General features: G+C 41.8%; 1 protein-coding gene and 1 pseudogene across 1 annotated transcript in view; both read left to right on the forward strand.

The window, feature by feature from the left end:
* Nucleotides 1-20,868, forward strand: part of TRPC7 (transient receptor potential cation channel subfamily C member 7) — a 127,154-nt gene that overhangs the window by 28,096 nt on the left and 78,190 nt on the right. Inside the window, exon 3 of the mRNA XM_057748479.1 lies at nucleotides 13,051-13,233. Coding sequence (XP_057604462.1) covers nucleotides 13,051-13,233 — 183 coding nt within the window. The remainder of the gene's footprint in view (nucleotides 1-13,050; nucleotides 13,234-20,868) is intronic.
* On the forward strand, nucleotides 7,027-7,601 carry LOC130858890 (40S ribosomal protein S4-like; annotated as a pseudogene).

Below are 20,868 nucleotides of genomic sequence, written 5' to 3' on the forward strand. Positions count from 1 at the left end.
GAATGTCCGCGCCCTGTTACGCTCCTCCCACACCTGCCTTGCCCCCGCCAGCTGCTGCTCATCTTCAGGGCTCATACTCTGCCTCCTCTGGGAAGTCCCCCATACGTGTAGCTGAGTGGCACGTCCCAAGACACTTTTGTCACCTTGTGGTCCTTACCTAGTCACTTGTCATTCTCTCTAGCAAGACCCTGAGTTCCTCAGAGGCAAGGCCTGTATTTTATTTAGGTGTCTATCCCCAGTGCCTGGTATACAGGGGTTGCTCAAATATACCTACTGAATTAGAATAAAATACTCTGGTTGTTCATCTGTTTCCTTGAAGGACAGCCTCTATTCTCCTTAGGCAAGCCTCTGAATCCATCAGAGGGAACTTACTATAAAATCAACAAGCAGAGCAATCCACCACTCCTGGGACTTCCCAATGTCATGGTGATGGCTTAAGGAGCCCCTTACAATGTCAGTAGCTGCCAATTAAGTAAACCAAAACTCAGGCTGGAAACCAAAGTATCAGCAGAAGCACTGTCAACAGTGGCTGGCTAAGAAAGCGGTGCGGTCACCTGCAGATTCAGCCCAGCACCCAGGGGCCTGCACCCGCACTGTGAACTATCAAGGACTCTGCTCCCACCTTCCGTCCTGCTACCTGCACCTTCCACCTGAGGATGATACAAGGCAAAGCAGCAAAATTGCATCCAACGACGGGTGTGTCTGCTTTGTTAGAAAAGGCACTTGAAGACCGGCCCCCTAGAAGAGACAACTTTTCCATGTTTACACTCTCTGCTAACCTACAAGCCACGTGCATCATAGTATTGGCTAATACGTGCCACACACGGTGTTAAGCAGCTTACATGGGTTATCTTATTTAGTTTACTCCTAACAGCCACCCAATGAAGGCAAAAACCAGTATCATCCCCATTATACAGATTAAGCTAGAAGACAGAGAAAGATTAAGTCATACACTCAAACACATAGACAGTATGCCGCAGAGCTGGGATTTGAACTCAGACACTCTGATTCCAGAGCCCAGCCAAGCACTAACCACCCAACCATCTCTCTCATGCAAAGACTGATCAGACGTGTCCCAAGAAATTCCAAGATCACCAATGGCTCATATGCAGTCATCTTTCCCAAATTTGGAAACACTGAGGACACAGAGAACCCATTAGGAAATGCCAGGAGTAAGTCTGGGATGAATAAAGGAAGGCCTCCTACAGAGAAGAGACAACAAAGTCAAGGAGGAAGTGGGTGACCAGTGGCAGAGTTTGAGAGTCTCACCTTTGTGAGGGTCACTGGAGCAGGGAGCCAGCCCTACCCACCCCACACCCCTGGGGTCAGACCCCTGGATTCTGAGGACCTAGGGGCTGTCTAAATCCCCCTGGGAAAGCCAAGGCAAGAAATGCTGGCTATCTGACTCATGCCCTGGACTTGAACCACCTTTCTTGGATCTGAGTTCCTAAATGTAAATTAAATGCTGAAGGATATTTGCCTTTTATGATCCTCTGGAGCACAGGCTTATTTATATGGTGAAGGTTAATGAAACAATCAAGTGTATGCATGAAAGCTAAAACATGGATTGAAACTTTTCAGTTTTCATCTGCACTGATAAGCACTAGGCTCAGGTTCTTACCCTGCATTTCACATCCATTAATTATTTCAGTGACTCCAGTTACAATTAATAAGGATTCAGCCATGCGTGTTAAATGTTAACATTCAGTTTTTTCATTCATCTGCTGAGTGCGGGATGTGCAGCAGAAGGGAGTGCAGGAGGGCAGGATGAGGCTCTGAGGTCCTTTCTTAGTACCTAAAAGGTACTGATCCAGACCTACGTGCCCAACGCCATACTACATGCCTCACCTGCCTTACCTCACTAAATCCTCACAATGTCATTTCAGTAATGGTTTTAAACCCTCGTACGTCATCGCTGCCTCCCAGGTCACCTCTCAGAACCTGCACTGGATTCTCCACAGGGCCTCTCGTAAGCCCCGCTCTGTCCTCACACCCCTCTTCTTCATCTCCAGATACCCTCCCCCTTCACCCTCGAAAGTCACAGTCTCTCCTCAGCAAAATCCCCCGTATCACTGCCCCGCCTCTTTGAGATGCGTCACCTTCTTGCTCTTTCTGAAGACCAGCTCCCCTAAGGACACTCTTCCCCTGCAGTCCTCCCAAGAGCGGCTGTCTTTGCTCCCACAGTCCTCATACCACTGGGCCTAGAGAAGGGGGGGAGGAGGGAGCACATATCGCTCTTGCTGTTCCTTACCACTATCTAGACGTTTCTCCTTCTCTCCGCCCTAAGAACACGGAGCTCTGAAGCATATTTCATCAGATCATGTCACCCATTACTCCATATCACTGGAGTCTGCAACAGTGGGTCACTGCCTGTCATTTCTCCATGGTTTTAGTTCCTGCTATTTAAATTCTTGACACTTTAATATATACACAGACCATGCTTTCAACACTATGCCTCAGTTTTATGAGCTCGTCTCCTCCAGTGATCTTACTTTAGTCACCATGAGCCTCCGCCTGTCATGATCAATAAATGCAAACTCTCCATAATCTAAGCAGCACACATCACACTTTGCTAGCTCAAATTTTTACATCTCCCTCTAGTAACCCAACTCTGTCAATCTTTTGCCTGCCCCTAAGACTTCCAACTCGCTAATTTAACCATCTTTTTTTTTAATAGACTTTAAATTTAGAGCAGTCAGGTTCACGGCAATATTGAGCAGAAGGTGCAGAGTGTGACTATATGTTCCCTGCCCTCACGCACGCATAGCCTCCCCCATTAACAGCCTCCCCCTTCACAGGGGAACACTTGTTACAACTGATGAACCTACACTGACATATCATTAGCAGCCAAAATGCATACTTTACATTAAGGTTCACTCCAGGTTTTACACATTCTGTGACTGTGGACAAATATATACTGACATATATCTCCTACTGTGGTATCATGCAGAGTAGTTTCACTGCCCTAAAAACCCTCTATGCTCCACCTATTCATCCTTCCCACTCCCCAACCCCTGTGATCTTTTTACTATCTCCATAGTTTTGCCTTTTCCAGAATGTCATATAGTTGGAACCACACAGCATTTTTTAGCCTTTTCAGATTGGCTCCTTTCACTTAGTTATATGCATTTAAGCCTCCCACATGTCTTTTCATGGTTTGATAGTTCACTTCTTTTTAGCACTGAATAATATTCCACTGTCTGGATGTACCACAGTTTATTTATCCATTCACCTACTGAAGGACAACTTGGTTGCTTCTAAGTTTTGGCAGTTATATATAAAGCTGCTGTAAATATCCATATGCATGTTTTTGTGTAGACATAGTTTTCAACTCCTTTGGGTAAATACCAAGAAGCATGATTGTTGGATCATATGGTAAAAGTATATTTCATTTTGTAAGAAATCACCAACTTTATGTTTAAAGTGGGTTTCTTGTAAACAACATATAGTTGGGTCTTTCCACGTTCCTTCTCCCCTGGAAGTCCCGTCTCCCTTCATACCAGCCTCGATTCATGGACTACCATAATAATCTCCCCCACACACATCTCTCCCCCACTGCCCCTCTCTTGATTTCTTGTAATTTTTGGCAAAAAAACACAATCCTGGAAAAATCTAATTGTCTGCTGGCACCCAGGGAGGTGAATGTGGTTACAGAGAATCAACCTCATTAGCTGGTCTCATTTTAAATTTCTAACCATGAACTTCAAATGGACTCTTACTGTTCTTCAGCAATATCCTGTCTCCTTAATCAATTCACTCTTGAATTTCCCTAAAATCTATTTCAGACCTCTCCTCAAACTTATATCACTTCCTTCCCGATTCTTACTCTTAGCTGTAATTTTTCTTCCTATTTCACTAAAAAAAAATTGAAACGAAAGAAAATGTCTATAGAGTCCTACCACTAATGCATCCATCTACTAGCATCCTCACACACTACTTGACCTTCCTTCCCACTACAGATAAACCATATATGATTCTATCCAAATTAATTCCTCTATTTATACACTATACCCAATGTTCTGTCATATACACTGTTGAATTACTGGATTCATCCAATGATATATTGATATCATATACAATGATCAGCACAATTATCTACTGGGAAATTCCCATCAGCGTACAAAATATTATGGTTTCTCCCAAAGGCGAAGGAGGGAAAGAAGGAAGGAAAGAAAGAAGAAAGGAAGACAAGCAAGGAGGCGGGAAGGGAGGAAGAGTGAAAGAAGGGAAAAGAGAAAGCTTTTCTTGACCCCACTTCTCACACAGCTACCACCCATTTTCTCTGCCCTCCTGTGTCATAAAACTCCTCAAAAGGGTTGTGTATGTTACTGGCTTCAATTTTTCTCTCTCTTCTCATTAATCCTCACCAGTCACACCCTCCACTCAAAACTGCTCCCATCAAGGTGACCAATGACCTCCGAGTTGCTATATCCAGTGATCAATTTTCTGTCCTCCTCTTGTTTGTGAATAATAATATACTATCAGCTTTATAAGGTAACTGTGACCATTTAATGAAATACTACAATGTTTAGAAAACTTTTACTGTAATCATTTCTTAAAAACTCAGCCTAAATGTCAAAAAATAGAAAACCTCCCAGGTTTACAGCATGCACATGTATGCTGATTTATCTCCATTTGTATTTCAGTTGGAGCTTTCAATAAACACTTCTTCCCCATAACTCGGTCTCTGAAGGGAGGAGAGGGGGGTGTGGATTTGAGGCCCATACTCTTTTGTAATCTAACTCCTAAGGTCTCCATGGAAGAATGAGTGTTAATTATCCTGTATTGTGTGGGTGTCTCCACAGCATCAGTCTGAGAAATTCATTTAACTTTTGGCCCATCAGAATAATGAGCTTCTCTCTCTTCTGATTTAAGTTCGTCAGTAGCTTTGAAAAAGTTTGAGAATTGGGACTTTTAAGCAAAGTCAAACTAATAATTTCCTAAAATCCAGCACCCAAAACTCAAGGTATAAAAATAACATGTAAGATCATTCTGCTTTGTCCTCTGTGTTGAAGCCAGAGAGGCATCTCAGTAATAAGTGAGTCTGTGAAATTTATGGACCAAAAGGAAAGGGAAGAAATTCTTGGACAATCAAAAATGAAAGAATCTCTATTAATATCTGTGTTTAGCAGAGCACAAGAAATAAATGGTGAATGAATATTGCAAAAACTCTTCAATTCACTGACCAAATAAAACACTCTGAGCCAATAATTTTGGGTTGAAAGCTAGCAAAAATTTGTTGGCAACAATTTGTTCTTGGAAATAATACTTTGTACACCTTCAAACCAATGTAAAAGCATCTGACCATTTTATTAGTCATATTAATAAATGCATCTAAGCTAACTGTTCAAGCGTAAACAATCCATATTTGCAAACAACACGCTTGTCTATGTAGAAAATTCCAAAGAATCTAGAAAACACAAGTAAGTGAGTTTAGCCAGGTCATAGGATATAAGGTTAACATACAAAAATGAATCATATTTCTATATACAGTAATGAATAATTTAGACACCAAAAAATTTTAAACTATTTCCAATAGCTAAAAAATTGAAATACTTATACAAGTCTTACAAAACATATGTAGACTCTATAGGCTGAAAGCTGTAAAAGACTAATGCAAGAAATCAAAGACCTAAATAATAGAGACATATACCATGTTCATGGTTTGGAAGATTCAACACAGTTAGGATGTCAGTTCTTCCTAAACTACTTACAGATTAACATAATTCCAATAAAGTTCATAGCAGAATTTCTGGTAGATATGAACAAGCTTATTCAAAAATGAATATGAAAAAGGAATGAGAAAAGCTGTAACTACTTGTTAAAGAATGGCAAAGTTGGAGGACTCAAAGTATCTCATTTTAAGACTTAATATAAAGCTACAAAAATAAAGATAGTGGGTATTAGTGAAAAAAATAGATACACAGATCAAGGAAATAGAATAGAAAGCACAGAATTAAACCCATACAAATATGGTCAACAATTTTTGACAACTGCACAAAAACAACTCAATGGAGTAAGGATAATATTTCAACAAATGAGGCTGGAACAAATGAATATCCATGTGCTATAAAAGTAATTTGACCTATACCTTAAACCTTATGTAAAAGTTAACACAAAATGGTTCATAGACCTAAATATAAAAAGTAAACAATAAAACTTCTAGAGGAAAACAAAGAAGCACACATTTGAGACCTTGAAACCGTAAGAAAGATTTCTTAGCTTATGACACCAAAAGCATGATCATAAAAGAAAAAATGATAAATTGGACATCGCCAAAATTTAAAACTTCTATTCTCTGAAAGATACTGTTAAGAGAACGAAAAGATAAGCCACAGACTGAGAAAATATTTACAAACCCTATCTCTTACAAAGGAACTATATCCAGAATATATATAAGAACTCTCAAAACTCAATAAGAAATTCAATTTTTAAAAAGAAAGGATTTGAACAGACACGCCATCAAAAAGATACAAAGATGGCATATAAGCACATTAACAAGATGCTCAATATCATTAGCCATTAGGGGATGCAAATCAAAACCGCAATGAGATACCACAACACATAAGATAAACAGACCATGAAGAGAACATGGAGCAGCCAGAACCTCATAATTTGTTGGTGGTAATTGGCAGCTCTTATAGAAGTTAAACATATACTTACCATATACTCAGCAATCCCACACTTAGATATTTACCCTGAAGAACTAAAAACTTAATCTTCACACAAGAACCTACATGTGAATGTTTATAGAAGCTTTATTTAAAATTGCCAAAAACTGGGAACAACCAAACCCTTCGATGGGTGAACGTATAAGCAAATTGATAGGTGCATGCAGTAGATGTGAAATAAAAGGAAATGAACTATTAATACACACAACAATATGGATGAATCTCAAAGGAATTATACTGAGTGAAAGAAGCCAGTCTCAAAAGATTATATACTATATGAGTCCACTTATATAACATTCTGGAAAAGGCAAAACTCTAGGGCCTCTTTGTTCCATGCCCAGCACAGCCACAGCTCATGCTCCCGAGAAGCACTGCAGTGTGGAGCAGCTTCAAAGCACTGAATCTGGACAAACTGACTGGTCTGCTAACTCTTGGTCCATCCACCAGTCCCCACAAGCCACGAATGGCAGTCCCTCGTCACTTTCTTTAAGAACAGACTTGAGTGTGCCCTAACAGGAGCTTAAGTGCAGAAGATGTGAAATGGATGGCAAGGTCCACACTGATATAACCTACACTGCTGGTTTTACGGATATCATCAGCATTGACAAGACTAGAGAGAACTTTCATCTGACTGTGACACCAAGGGTCACTTTGTTGTTCACTGTGTTACTCCTAAATAGGCCAAATGTAAGTTGTGCAAAAGGAGAAAGATATTTGTGGGTACAAAAAAAGATATCTCATTTGGTAAGCCATGATGCTGACACTACCCACTACTCTGATCTCATCAAGGTGAACAACATCATTCAGACTGATATGGGGACAGGCAAGATTACAGATTTAATCAACTTCAATACTGGTAACCTGTGTGTGGTAACTGGAGGTGCTACCCTGGGAAGGATTGATGTGATCACCAGAGATGAACAGAGGTGAACAGATACAGAGTATATTTTTAATATATGGATTAGATATGAGTGAAAGAGAGAGAAGAATCAAGGATTTCTCCAGCATTTTGTGTTCTCCTCTCCATAGGCCAGTCTTGCTCCCAATCCAGTAATTAAAAACTACAAAAAGCAAGAGGTCTACAGTTTGAAATCAAAGGTCAAAATAAGGTGGTAACTAAAATTACCATTTACAGGCCTTATTTTTATTATCAATTTTTATTTACTTATGTTTTTATTTTGTTATTTGTGTTATTTTCTGTTAACTATACTAAGCATTTTACATTGTTTTAGTATTGATTCTCCCAACCATTATATGGTATGTATACTATTACAGATTAAAAAATGAGATGCAGAAGAGTTACACAGCTTGCTCTATTTCCCACAACTGACAAGTAGTAAAAAGAAGTTCAAACTCTAGGTCTTTCTGACTTCAAAACCTGTGCACTCATCTACTATACTATAGAATCTGTTGGGTATTCAATTATCCATATCCCAGCCCATCTTTTATTTCTCCAGGTTAGTTGAGAGTCAACCCCAATCAAGCCTCTAGTTTTAAGTGTGCTAAGCAAAAAGGAACATGCTGCTTACCAAGAGGCAACATGGTGAGAGGGAAGAGAACAGGATTTGGGTCAGACCAACCTGTCTTGAATCTTGGCTGTACCATTTAGTCGCAATGTCATCTTAGACACGTACACTGCTCCAACTGATTCGACAAGCATTTACTGAGTGCCTATCATGTTCCAGGAAATGTTCTAGGCGCTAATGATATCTGTGAACAAAACAGCAAAGATTCTTGCCCTCAAGAAGCCTACAATTTAGTGAAAGATATGGACAATAATTATAATAAATAACACGTATAGACGTCATAGAGTCATAAGTACTATGAAGGAAAAAAAAGCAGAAAAGGGTGACTGCAAATGGAGAAGGGTTACAATTTTTTAAAAGACAGTCAAGGAAGGCTTCTGAGAAAGTGACATTTGAGCAAAGACTTAAAGGAGTTGACAAAGTTGTTCACGTAGATACCTGGGGAAAGAGCATTCCAAGCAAAGAGAATAGCGAGTACAAATGTCTAGTCCATGCCAAGTGTGTTTGAAGAATAGCAGGGGGGGTCAGAGTGGCTGGAGTAGACTGAGGGAGGGAGAGAACCACAGGAAATTAAGTCAGTGAGAGTATGGAGAAGCTAGATAATGTATGTCCTTGTAGGACAGTATAACGACTCCACTTCTACTTTGAGAGGATGGGGAGCCAATGGAGGGTTTGAGCAGGCCAGTGCCATGACCTAACTACTTTTTCTAAATGTCCTTCTGACTGATGTATGGAGAATAGACTACAGAAGACCAGGACAGAATCAGGAAGGCCAATTAAGAGTCTCTTGGTTAGTTCAAGCAAGAGATGATGATGGTTTAGACCAAGGCAGAAATAGTAGAATTGGTGAAAAGAGGTCAGATTTTATTTGTGTGTGTGTGTGGGTGTATATATGTGTGTATATAGATATACATATATATGTGTGTATGTATATATATATATACATATATATGTGTATGTGTATATAAATATATACATATTTTTTAGAAGGTAGAGCTGGTAGGATCTGCTACTAAATTATATGTCAGGTTTGACAGGAAGAGAGGAATCAAGGATAAATCCAAGATTTTTCTGTCCTGGACACCTGAAAGGTTGGGGAATACTAGTAAGGTGGAGAAGACCAGGTCCAGAGTTAGTTTCATTAAATTTGAAATGCCTATTTGGCATCCAAGTGGAAATACCAAGATGGTAATGGGATATATCACTCGAGTTCAGGAGAGAAGGCTGAGCTAAAGATATAAAATTTGAAGTCATCAGCATAGATGGTATCTAATGATCTTAGACAGGATCACTAAGGCAAAGAGTGTAAATAGACAGGAGAATTCAAAGGACTTGGCACATCTTTGGGGCATTCTAAAACTAAGACATCAGGGACACGAGAATCAATCAACAAAGATGCAGAAAGTACTCACTCAGGAAGAAAAACCACAGAAAAATATGTTATGCTCGAAGCCAAGTGAAGAAGTGATCAGCTCTGTCAAAGCACCTAACAGGCCAGGTAAGGTGAGGACTGAGAACCAACCACTGGATTTAGCAACATGAAAGTCACTTGTGACCTTGCTAAGAAGTCTCAGTGGAGGCAATAAGTAGAGTGTGAACGCCTTACTGAATGCGATAGGAAAGAGTGTAAGGTGGGCAACTGAAAACCTGGAGTGTAAACAAGTCTAATGAGGAGTTTTTCTATAAAATGGAACAGAAAACTAGAGCAGTTATTGGAGAGGGGAGTGGAGTCAAGAGGAGTTTCTTCTTAAGACCAGAGAATAGCAACATGTTTGCATACTAAGAGAAAGGGAGAAATTGACAATGCAGGAGAGAGAAAGGAAGAGTGCAGGAACCATGTCCCTGAGCAGCGAAAGCAGGTGATCTCCAACAACAAGTTGAAGAGCCGGCCTCAGATAGGAGCAGGGGCAGTTCATCCCCAGTAAGAAGAGGAAAAAGAGTCCATGAGCACAGATGCATGAAAGAAGAATATGTGGATGGTGTGAGCATGCAGAGATTCTCTTCTGATGAGTTCTATTTTCCAAATAAAACAGGAGACTAGAAGGAGGAGGAGGTGTTAGAAAACTGAGGATAGGAGAGGTGTGAAATACTTGTTTGGGACAGGGGGAGGGTAAATTGCCCAGAAGCACTAAGGACAGCTTGAGGTTGGAGATAGTGAGTTTACAGCATGCCTGCTCAGCGCAGGTATGTGTCCTCCAGCCACGTTCACTGTGCAGAGGCAGGAGCAGAGCAGTGGAGAGTTAGACTCAACCAAGGTCAGGCTTTTATCCAGTGAGGAGGACAAAATAAGAGGAGGGCAAGAGAGCTGATGTGTGCAGGGATGGTAATAAAGATTACTCATAAAAGAGAAGCTCTGCAAGGAGGGAGGCAGGGACTTGAGGGGGATGAAAACCAGTGAAAAGGTGGTGTGGTCAATGGCTTGTAGGTTTGGTGGAATCAAAGGATTGCTAGAGTTGGGGTCCCAGATGGAGAAAGCTGGACCTATAGGAGGCAGTGGTCAGAGAGAGGGAGACCTAAATTTGGGGTCGTGGAGGAACTGCAGTTTGGGGGAATAACTAAGAGAATGAATGGTTGAGTTGGAGCTGAGGATAAGGTCAGTGGAAGAGATGTTGTCAAGGAAATGAGAGGGCAAGGTAATGGGAGGGACATCTTCTTGAATAGTGAAACCACCGATAACAACAGCAGTTAATGTTGGGAGAGTGACAGTGAGACAGGAGCTAAAATCTTCAAGGAACAGGAGAGAGTAACCAGAGATGAGTAAGTGACCAATACAAGGAAAAGCAGATTCAGCCAGTTCGTTTCTCTCTCTGAGTCTCAGTTTTCTCACTTGTGAGTTGGAAATGTTGACAATCCTTCTAACATGAGGTTTTTATAAGGATTGAGTAAGATGATGGAGGCAGAACATCTGTCACCCACTGGACCTGACAGACTTCAGTGTGTAGAGATATGAAATTATTTTTAAAAGGGCACCTGTGAAGTCTTGGGTATATGTCTCATTTCTCCAGCTAAAGTGAAGGAGCGTGGCTGGAAGGCTCACTGGGCTCAGGGCTGACCCATTTCTCATAACCATCACAATTCCCCAGAGATGTGCGCCAATGGCTCTCTCTGGGAGGCCTGGGCCTGGCATGACCCTCCCGCCCGCAGCTATCCATATCCACATCATCTCCGTCTTCCTAGCAGGCCTGGTCCTGCTTCCTCCAGCCATCTGTAGACACCAGACATGTTGCCTTCCCGAGTGTCTAATACAGAAGGCAAAAAGCAAACCAGCTGTTTTGGCTGCTCAGGTGTGTCTCCCTTTTTTATGGCCTGAAAGAGCCCAGGGAAGTGAAAGTCTCTCCTGAAGTGGTACCTTCTGTTCTGAACTGCAGTGAACCCAGAAATGCAGAGGCTCTGGGACAGCACAGTCTGATGTGCCAAAGACAGTCTGCCTGGGCTGAGCAGTCATTTTTCTACCTAGCATTTCCAAAACACCCTTCCTATCCTAAATTACATATACAAAAGAAAGGCAGCCGCTCTGGTCTGAAAACATTTTCTTGATCCTTTTCCTTTTCTCAGAAAACAAACATTTATCAATACTTACTTCTTTCTCTAATGCAAAGGGACATTTTGATGCAGCAGTGCTGTAAGGAGAAATGAATGATTAATTTAGAAAAATGGTTGAGCTTCTGCAGTTTGCCAGCCTCCCATCTATTTGCTCAGGAATCCAGGTTCTGGAAAAGCAAAACTGCACTCCTATTTACCAACTACTATTAACCACTCTCAGGGCTTTTGACATTGATTAAGGCTGAAAGTGACATTTGGTTCTTGTGTTGCTTCTAAATAGACTTGTTTCAACTAAGACACCAATAAGGAAGCCTTTAGGGGAAAATATTTTGGGGAGTAGTGGTTTGAGGGTGACATGAAACATTCTTTTGTCCAACATTTTGGATCATTATCTGGAACTGAAGCAGTGTATTCTAGGGGAGAGACAGTTGGCATGCCATGAGGAAAGGCAGTCAGCTTCTCAAGGATAATTCAGAAAGGTGTGCCTATGGAGGAGAAGAGAGAAACCCAGAGGCAACTCATTAAAAAAACAAAAGAAAAAAAAAGCAAAACAAAGAAAACAGAGGTCAAGGTCTGAAAATGATTATTCAACAAGCAAGTAATTCAAGGTACCATGATTTGGTGCACAAAAGGATCTTGTAAGAAAGGATTCTGTTAGATTTAAATTACATTTGATTTTTAAATTTATAATTTACAAGCAGATCTTCCAACACATTAAAAGAAAGCACTCCTGTGTACATTTTTCCCCCCAGATTTAGCATATCAGCCACATCTTTCCAGTAAATTTCCTGCATAGAGCAGATACTATTACAGATTGGTGGTAAATGAGTGAAGTGATATTTCCATCAGCTTTAAAAGTACATTTCCTTATCACTCCTTCCTCAGATTTGGCTCAAAATTAAGCAGGAGAACGGTGGTCTTCAAAGAGCCCAAGGAGGGCTTTGGCACGCATCAGAATCACTTAGAGAACAAGGTTAAAAGACAGATTCCTGGGCCTCACTGCCAGGAATTCTGAGTCAATAAGTCTGAAGTGGGGCCTGGGGATCGCCGTCATAGCATGCACCTGAGGTAACTCTGATGCAGGTGGCCGTGGAGCACACCTTGACAAATCTTGGCTGACAGAAGATGTCCTCTAGCTTGTTGTGTCAAAAGAAACTGCCCTGCCTTCTGGGTCCCAGCACGTGCCCTGGTTCCAGTGCACTCTGTATGCACACACGTGGTGGACGGTTACTGATCAGCCGTGCTGTGCTAGGCAAGTCCATCGGTGGGGCCTGGTGTGACACAACCCTGATTTCTCTTTATTCTGTTAGAATGATTACAGGAAGTTATCTATGCAATGCAAGGATTTTGTGGTGGGCGTGCTGGACCTATGCCGAGACACAGAAGAGGTGGAAGCGATTTTAAATGGTGACGTGAACTTCCAAGTCTGGTCCGACCACCACCGTCCAAGTCTGAGCCGGATCAAACTCGCCATTAAATACGAAGTCAAGAAGGTAAGCTTCCCCACCTCTCCTGGCCCTCCCAGCTCCAGGGTTGCTGGCCTATCTTTGTGCTCATCCACATTTTCTGTTCCCACAAGGGGATGGTGGCAACACCAATTACCCGACTTGCCTCTAAGACAAGGAATGTCCAGCCTTGAGGGACTGCTCAGAGCTCCTTCCTTCACCCCCAGCCCACCAGGAGAGAGAGATGTATCATGATAGTTACTCCATGAACAGGCTTCAAGCCTGGAGAACAAAAGAGGAGATTTTTAGCATCCAAACCACTGGCAAGGACAAGATCACAGTGAATGCTCCCATCAACTAGCAGGCCAATTCCCAAGTTTTCATGAAAAACATACCACTCAGCTCTTTCAACAGCATTTATTGAGCTTTCTCTGTGTGCCTGGGGACTTATGTAGAAAATGTCTTAATATAGAGGCTTTGGGGGATCCATGGTTCTGGGAGGCTTAGACAAATTTCACTCTCAAGGCTTATGAAAGGCTTTAATAGAAAGCATGAGTAGACTTTCAAAAGAGTAAGTCCCACCTCCTCAATCAAACTCAAGGTGGCTTTAATGGCCACCAGCACCCAGCAGCCCTCACACCACAGTGGCTGGTCAAACTGAGGTCCTAAGGAGCAAAATTCAATTATGGTTCCACTTTGGATGTACTCTGGATTCTTTAGAATCTGCTCTTATGTTAGATGACATCATTCATCCTGATGAAAACCGCAGAGCTCCAAAGATCCATGTGCTTAAATGTGCTTTCCACATAAGCAAGATGGCTGATCAGTCTTTAAGGGTTTTTTTTTTCCAGCTATTTTACAGGGTGACTACCGGGGGGATTTCCAATACCCCCAAATTGGCCTCTTGGCATTTCTCCTCTTGTCTGATTATCTTAATTTATGTGGGGTGAACCATCCTTCAACAAACTACATATATCTGTGGTATTCATCTAGAGAGAGCTTCCAAGTTTGATAAAATCTTCCTGTCCTTTTAATTTTAATAATAATCAAAAATTCTAGGCAAAAGAGCTTTTTTTCAAAGACACTGAGTCCTGAAGATAAAACTGATAAATCATGGGAAAGGTGGCCTTAAATTAACAGTCAAAGGATAGAACTACGGGAGGGAAGGAGTCAGGCTACAGTTTCAAGTATGTCCGATTCTGGGATTTTGAAGAAAGATGATGGAGTAGGAAGACATGTGCTCACTCCCTCTTGCAAGAGCACCGGAATTACAACTAACTGCTGAACAATCATCGACAGAAAGACACTGGAACTCACCAAAAAAGACACCCCACATCCAGAGACAAAGGAGAAGCCACAATAAGATGGTAGGAGGGGTACAATCACGTTAAAATCAAATCCCATAAATGCTGGGTGGGTGACTCACAAACTGGAGAACAGTTATACCGTAGAAGTCCACCCACTAAAGTGAGGGTTCTGAACCCCATGTCAGGCTTCCCAACCTGGGGGTCTGACAATGGGAGGAGGAATCCCCAGAGAATCAGACTTTGAAAGCCAGCGGGATTTGAATGAGGACCTCCACAGGACTGGGGGAAACAGAGACTCCACTCTTGGAGGGCACACAAAAAAAGTGTTCACCAGGACCCAGGGGGAAGGAGCAGTGACCCCATAGGAGACTGATCCAGTCTGCTGGTGTTGGAGGGTTGCCTGCAGAGGTGTGGGACAGCTGTGGCTCACCAAGGAAACAGGGACACTGGCAGCAGGGGTTCTGGGAAGTGCTCATCAGTGTGAGCCCTCCCAGAGTCCACCATTAGCCACACCAAAGAGCCTGTAAGCTCCAGTGCTGGGTAGCCTCAGGCCAAAAAACCAACAAGGTAGGAACACAGCCCCACCTATTGGCAGACAAGCAGATTAAAGTTTTACTGAGCTCTGCCCACCCAGCCCAACCCACCACCAGTCCCTCCCATTAGGAAGCACACACGAGCCTCTTAGATAGCTTGCTCCACAAGAGGGCAGACAGCAGAATCAAGCAGTATCAGCAGTATTTTGTCTTGTGGAACTGAAAACCACAGCCACAGAAAGATAGAGAAAATGAAAAAGCAGAGGACTTTGTACCAGATGAAGGCACAAGATAAAACCCCAGAAAAACAACTAAATGAAGAGGAGATAGGCACTCTTTCAGAAAAAGAATTCAGAATAAGGATGGTGAAGATGTTCCAGGACTTTGACTGGATGCAAAGATCGAAAAGTTGCAAGAAAGGTTTACCAAAGACCTAGAAGAATTAAAGAACAAACAAACAGAGATATGCAACACAATCACTGAAATGAAAAATACACTAGATGGAACCAATAGCAGATTAACTGAGGCAGAAGAGCAAATAAGTGATCTAGAAGACAGAATGGTGATAATCACTGATGCAGAAAAAAATAAAGAAAAAAGAATGAAAAGAACTGAAGACAGTCTAAGAGATCTCTGGGATAACGTTAAATGCACCAACATTCACATCATAGGGGTCCCAGAAGGAGAAGAGAGAGAGAAAGGACCCGAGAAAATACTGGAAGAGATTATAGTTGAAACCTTCCTTAACATGGGAAAGGAAATAGCTACCCAAGTCCAGGAAGTGCAGAGAGCCCCAGGCAGGATAAACCCAAGGAGAAACATGCCAAGACATACAGTAGTCAAATTGACAAAAATTAAAGACAGAGAAAAGTTATTAAAAGCAACAAGGGAAAAACAGCAAATAACATACAAGGGAACTCCCATCAGGTTAACAGCTGATTTCTCAGCAGAAACTCTGCAAGCTAGAAGGGAGTGGCATGATATATTTCAAGTGATGAAAGGGAAGAACCTACAACCAAGAATACTCTACCCAGCAAGGATCTCATTCAGATTCGATGGAGAACTCAAAAGCTTTACAGACAAGCAACAGCTAAGAGAATTCAGCACCACCAAACCAGCCCTACAGCAAATGCTAAAGGAACTTCTCTAAGCGGGAAACATAACAGAAGAAAAGGACCTACAAAAACAAAAACAAAACAATTAAGAAAATGGTAATAGGAACATACATATCGATAATTACCTTGAACATAAATGGACTAAATGCACCAACCAAAAGACACAGACTGGCTGAATGCATACAAAAACAAGACCCATATATATGCTGTCTACAAGAGACCCACTACAGACCTAGGGACACATACAGACTGAAAGTGAGGGGATGGAAAAAGATATTCCATGCGGAAATCAAAAGAAAGCTGGAGTAGTGCTACTCATATCAAATAGACTTTAAAATAAAAAATGTTACAAGAGACAAGAAACGACACTACATAAAGATCAAGGGATCCATCCAAGAAGAAGAGATAACAGTTATAAATATATATGCACCAAATATAGGGGCATCTCAATACATAAGGCAAATGCTAACAACTATGAAAGAGGAAATTGACAGTAACACAATAACAGTAGGGGACTTTAACACCCCACTTACACCAATGGATAGATCATCCATGCAGAAAATAAATAAGGAAACACAAGCTTTAAATGACACAATAAATCAGCTTGATTTAATAGATATCTATAGGACATTACATCCAAAAACAGCAGATGACATGTTCTTCTCAAGTGCACATGGAACATTCTCCAGGATGGATCACATTTTGGGTCACAAATCAAGCCTTGGTAAATTTAAGAAAATTGAAATCGTATCAGGCATCTTTTCCGACCACAACGCTATGAGATTAGAAATCATTTACAGGAATAAAACTGTAAAAAAACACAAACACATGGAGGCTAAACAATACGCTACTAAATAACCAAGAGATCACTGAAGAAATCAAAGAGGAAATCAAGTATGTACGATCCTATTTACTTAGTGTAGGGAAACTCACTTTTTACCTCATCTCAAGAGCCCACTGAGGCTCTTCACCAAAGCACAGAGATCCCTTCCTAAAGGTGCTGAGATATCCATAGTCTTGGAGTTCAAAGAAACCCTGCTGTAGAGACTGCTTGATAATGAGTGGTAACGAGCCTCAATTTCTAGCATTTCCTTCCTTTCCCAAGCCACAGTATCCTCCTGCCTCCCAGCACATGGTGAAAGGTGAAGATATATTTGACACTCCAAAGAAAGAAGATGCTTGGCATCTGCAGATTTATAGTCACAGTTTTGGCTATTGATAAGTAATTCCAACAGCCCATGAAATGCAAGCATTCACCATCTTTCTGAAACATAAATCCAAATCTCTTAGCAAAACAGTCACTGAAGGTAAATCACTCAGCTAGTCCACAGTCTGGTTACCACTTCAGAGCCAATATGTTCCTTCTCATTGTCAACTACCAAGTACAAAATGGCCCTGGCAATGAATGAGAAGAAAAAGTGAAACACTCTATGAACATGACACCTTTGGTCAGAATAAAAAGGTTTCGTGAGGGAAATTATTTACTTTGGTGGTATTTGCCAATTAGGAGAGCCATAAAGTTCTCGAGAAATGCTTATCATGAATGTCAAGTGTCTGCTGCAATCCACAGGCAGGAAGATGATAAATGACCTGCATAAAATGTCAGCCTTGCTCATTTCAAAACCCTCCAATGGGTAAATTCTCTCAAACCACATATGCCATCATGCGACAGTGGACAGACTATAGTTTTCCTTGACATTTATTCTATTGTGAATTGCCAGCGAAAATACATATTTTAAAATCTTAGTAATATTATAATGAGATTTCATTTTTAATTTATGAACTTCAGCATGCTTGCATGGGCACAATCTAACCCTGGGTCTTTGAATTATGAAATGACTAGCGCCAAGGCCTATTTACACCTGACATATACATGAGTCTTAAGGTTGGAATATAAAACCATAAAAAAAATTCCTAAGGCTCCACCACATATCAAATCAAACCATTAATTCAGTGATTAAAACAAACTAGTGGTTCTTGGCAGTTCCATGAGCTGCTAATAGGTGTAACCTTAAAAAAAGGTTTTGCGTTCAAATAAATCTAGAGACCTTGAGTTAAGCAGAGTCAAAGAGATTTCTTTGCGTAAAGACATTATAGAGCCTCAATCACACATTCTGCTCTAAAAGAAGAGGCGGACAATATGTACTACTTGACCACAGAACTCTTTTTCTCATGGAGCACCTGGAAAAACTAGTTTTCCATGTAACAGTATTTGAGAAACTCTAATATAGAACCAGCCTCTCTATCTATGAAATGCATAGATCAGTGTGAAATGGGTGCTGCACCCCAGACCATGTCCTTCATTTGAATGTTTGCCTCTCTTCAGGCATCACCCTCATGTCTGGTCCTCTGGCTACCTCAGTCATAATGTTAGCCTCCATTACATAAAGACAGGTATCCCACCATGGCACAAAGGACCACCTGGTAAAGAGGAAAGAATGATAAAGAGGGTGTGAGGAGATTTCTACCATGATTCTTACATTTAAGGGCCACAGTCTTGGATAAGTCTTTGAAGCTCTCTGGGCCTCATTCTTCTTCTGAAAAGCAGGCATATAAGCTTTTGCTTCACAGGGTTTTCTGTCACCTTTCAAATGAACTGATATGACGGGAAATGCTTTGGAAACTGAAAAGGTCTCTATAGTTCCACAGGGAAGCATCATTGCTGTCATTCAGTGATGCTCCCCCTTCCTTGGGAGTAGAGGGGTCCTTTTATCCCCAGAGACATTCCCTAGCTTGTCCTCTGTTATCTCCCCAGAGAATGCTAGAAATGTCCCCCTGGGTAAAGACATCATCCCTATAGCCTAAAACTCATCTCCCAAAGACCAAAAGTCCTTGTGAGGATATGGCTGTTCTCCATGACTTCTGCTTTAATAGGGCAACTCAGCCTCCCCACTGTGTTTGGAAAGCAGTGTTGGAGAAGTGGCTAAGACGGTACCCTCAGAGGTTAATCACTTATTAATGGAGTCACTTAAGCAAGTCACTTAGCCTCTCTGTGTCTCACTTTCCCCATCTATAAACTCTGGTTAATAAAGCCTATTTCATTGAATTGTGATAAGAATCAAATGGAATAAAGCATGTGTGCCTCAAATAGCCCCAGGCCTCATCAGCCTGTGGGTATAAATAAGGCAGTATTAATACACATATTACACGGTTTCGAGTCAGTGTTCACGTTACTTAAGACATTTCTGTTATCCATCTCAGTCCACACCCACCTTTACAGGCATAGTCCATTCAGAAGCCAAGCACGCCTCATGAAGAAGCATGCTTGGCTGAGTCACAGTGAAGCCCAGAAGCAACTCTACTTTTGCTTCACAGATAAAGAAAACAATCCCTCCAGCTTTGGCCTACAGCCCCAGTATATATACAGGCCTTAGTCTTCTCCCATGGGGCCAATCTGAGTGACAGACATCTTGCTGTCTCCTCCATTTCTAGCTCTGTCTCCAGGGAACCATATATAAATATCCTTCTTAAAAACTCTCCCCTCCCCCTGCACATCAACACTAAACAAATGCTTGGAGACTTCAAGTCCCACCAACTGCGAAGACCTAACCAGTCTCTGAGTCCATTCAGGCTCAGCTGGGCCCAGTCTGCACCCATAAAGAAAGATCAGTGCCTGGCACACAGTCATTGCTGAGTGACTGGTCACAGAGACGAGACACAATCCTTGTGCTCTCCTCAACCTGTCTAACTGGAGATTCACATCTGGGCCCTTCACTCTCATTCCTCCCTCTCTCTCCTCTTTATTGCTTCTTCATTTCTAGACTTACAGGGATGCTATTTTCCTTTCTTTCCCCTATATCATCTCTTCCTTCTTCCTGACTTCAGGTCTGCTTGCCTTAATGAGGATCGGGTCAATCTCTAATCACTGAAAGAACTTTGTGGGCATGTGTCCTCCAGGCTTAAAGTGCCAAAGGAGAGTGAGACAAGAGACCTGGAAGGTCCTGTCTTGCACAATAGAGGCCTTAACTCCACCTGCAGAGGAGATGGAGGCCCCCTTGGACAAAATTAAGCATAGGTCTGCTACCAAAAAAAAAATATGGGAACACATGAATATTTTGTTCAAAATTATATTACTATCATTGCAGAAAGCATATCTATTATTAGGTGGTTAGTTTAATCTGACAAGTTGTTTTAGCCACGACCTACGAGCCCTACAGACTCACCCTGATCAGCCTGCCAGGGATCCTGAGGAAGGTAAGACATAGTCGTGCCCTCAAAGAGCCATCAGTGTGGTGGGTAAGGTTTGGACAGATATGCCATGACCACAGCAGCAACAGCCTCTGCACTTCGCTAGCTGAGCAAAGTAGAGTTCATAGCAGTTACCTCTCTCAGACTCCAGGTGGCCCCCAGTTCTAGCATCTTGACATGTGGCTTGATTTGGAGGATATAATCATGGTGCCAGCTATCTTTCCTTCCAACTGATGAGACCCACCCACTCTCCTCAAGAAGTAGCACCACTCAGCTGAGCCTTCCAGATCCCAGAATTTCAGATGTGCCCTTTCCTGACTCTGCCAAGCTCCTGGGTGATTCTTAGCCCAGAAAGCTAGTATCACATGAAATAAAGATGTGGGACAAGACCATCGGAGGGGGGAAGAATGCAAGTGGGACCCTCACGAGCCCTACTCAGTAGCACGGTTCCGTTTTTCTTCACACTGCTGTACTAAGGAAATAACATCCCGTGTGATTTTCCTTCACTGGCTCACTCATTATTTAACTAACATTCACTGA

The sequence above is a fragment of the Hippopotamus amphibius genome, chromosome 1 (genome assembly GCF_030028045.1).
Source record: "Hippopotamus amphibius kiboko isolate mHipAmp2 chromosome 1, mHipAmp2.hap2, whole genome shotgun sequence".
Classification (NCBI taxonomy): Eukaryota; Metazoa; Chordata; class Mammalia; order Artiodactyla; family Hippopotamidae; genus Hippopotamus; species Hippopotamus amphibius.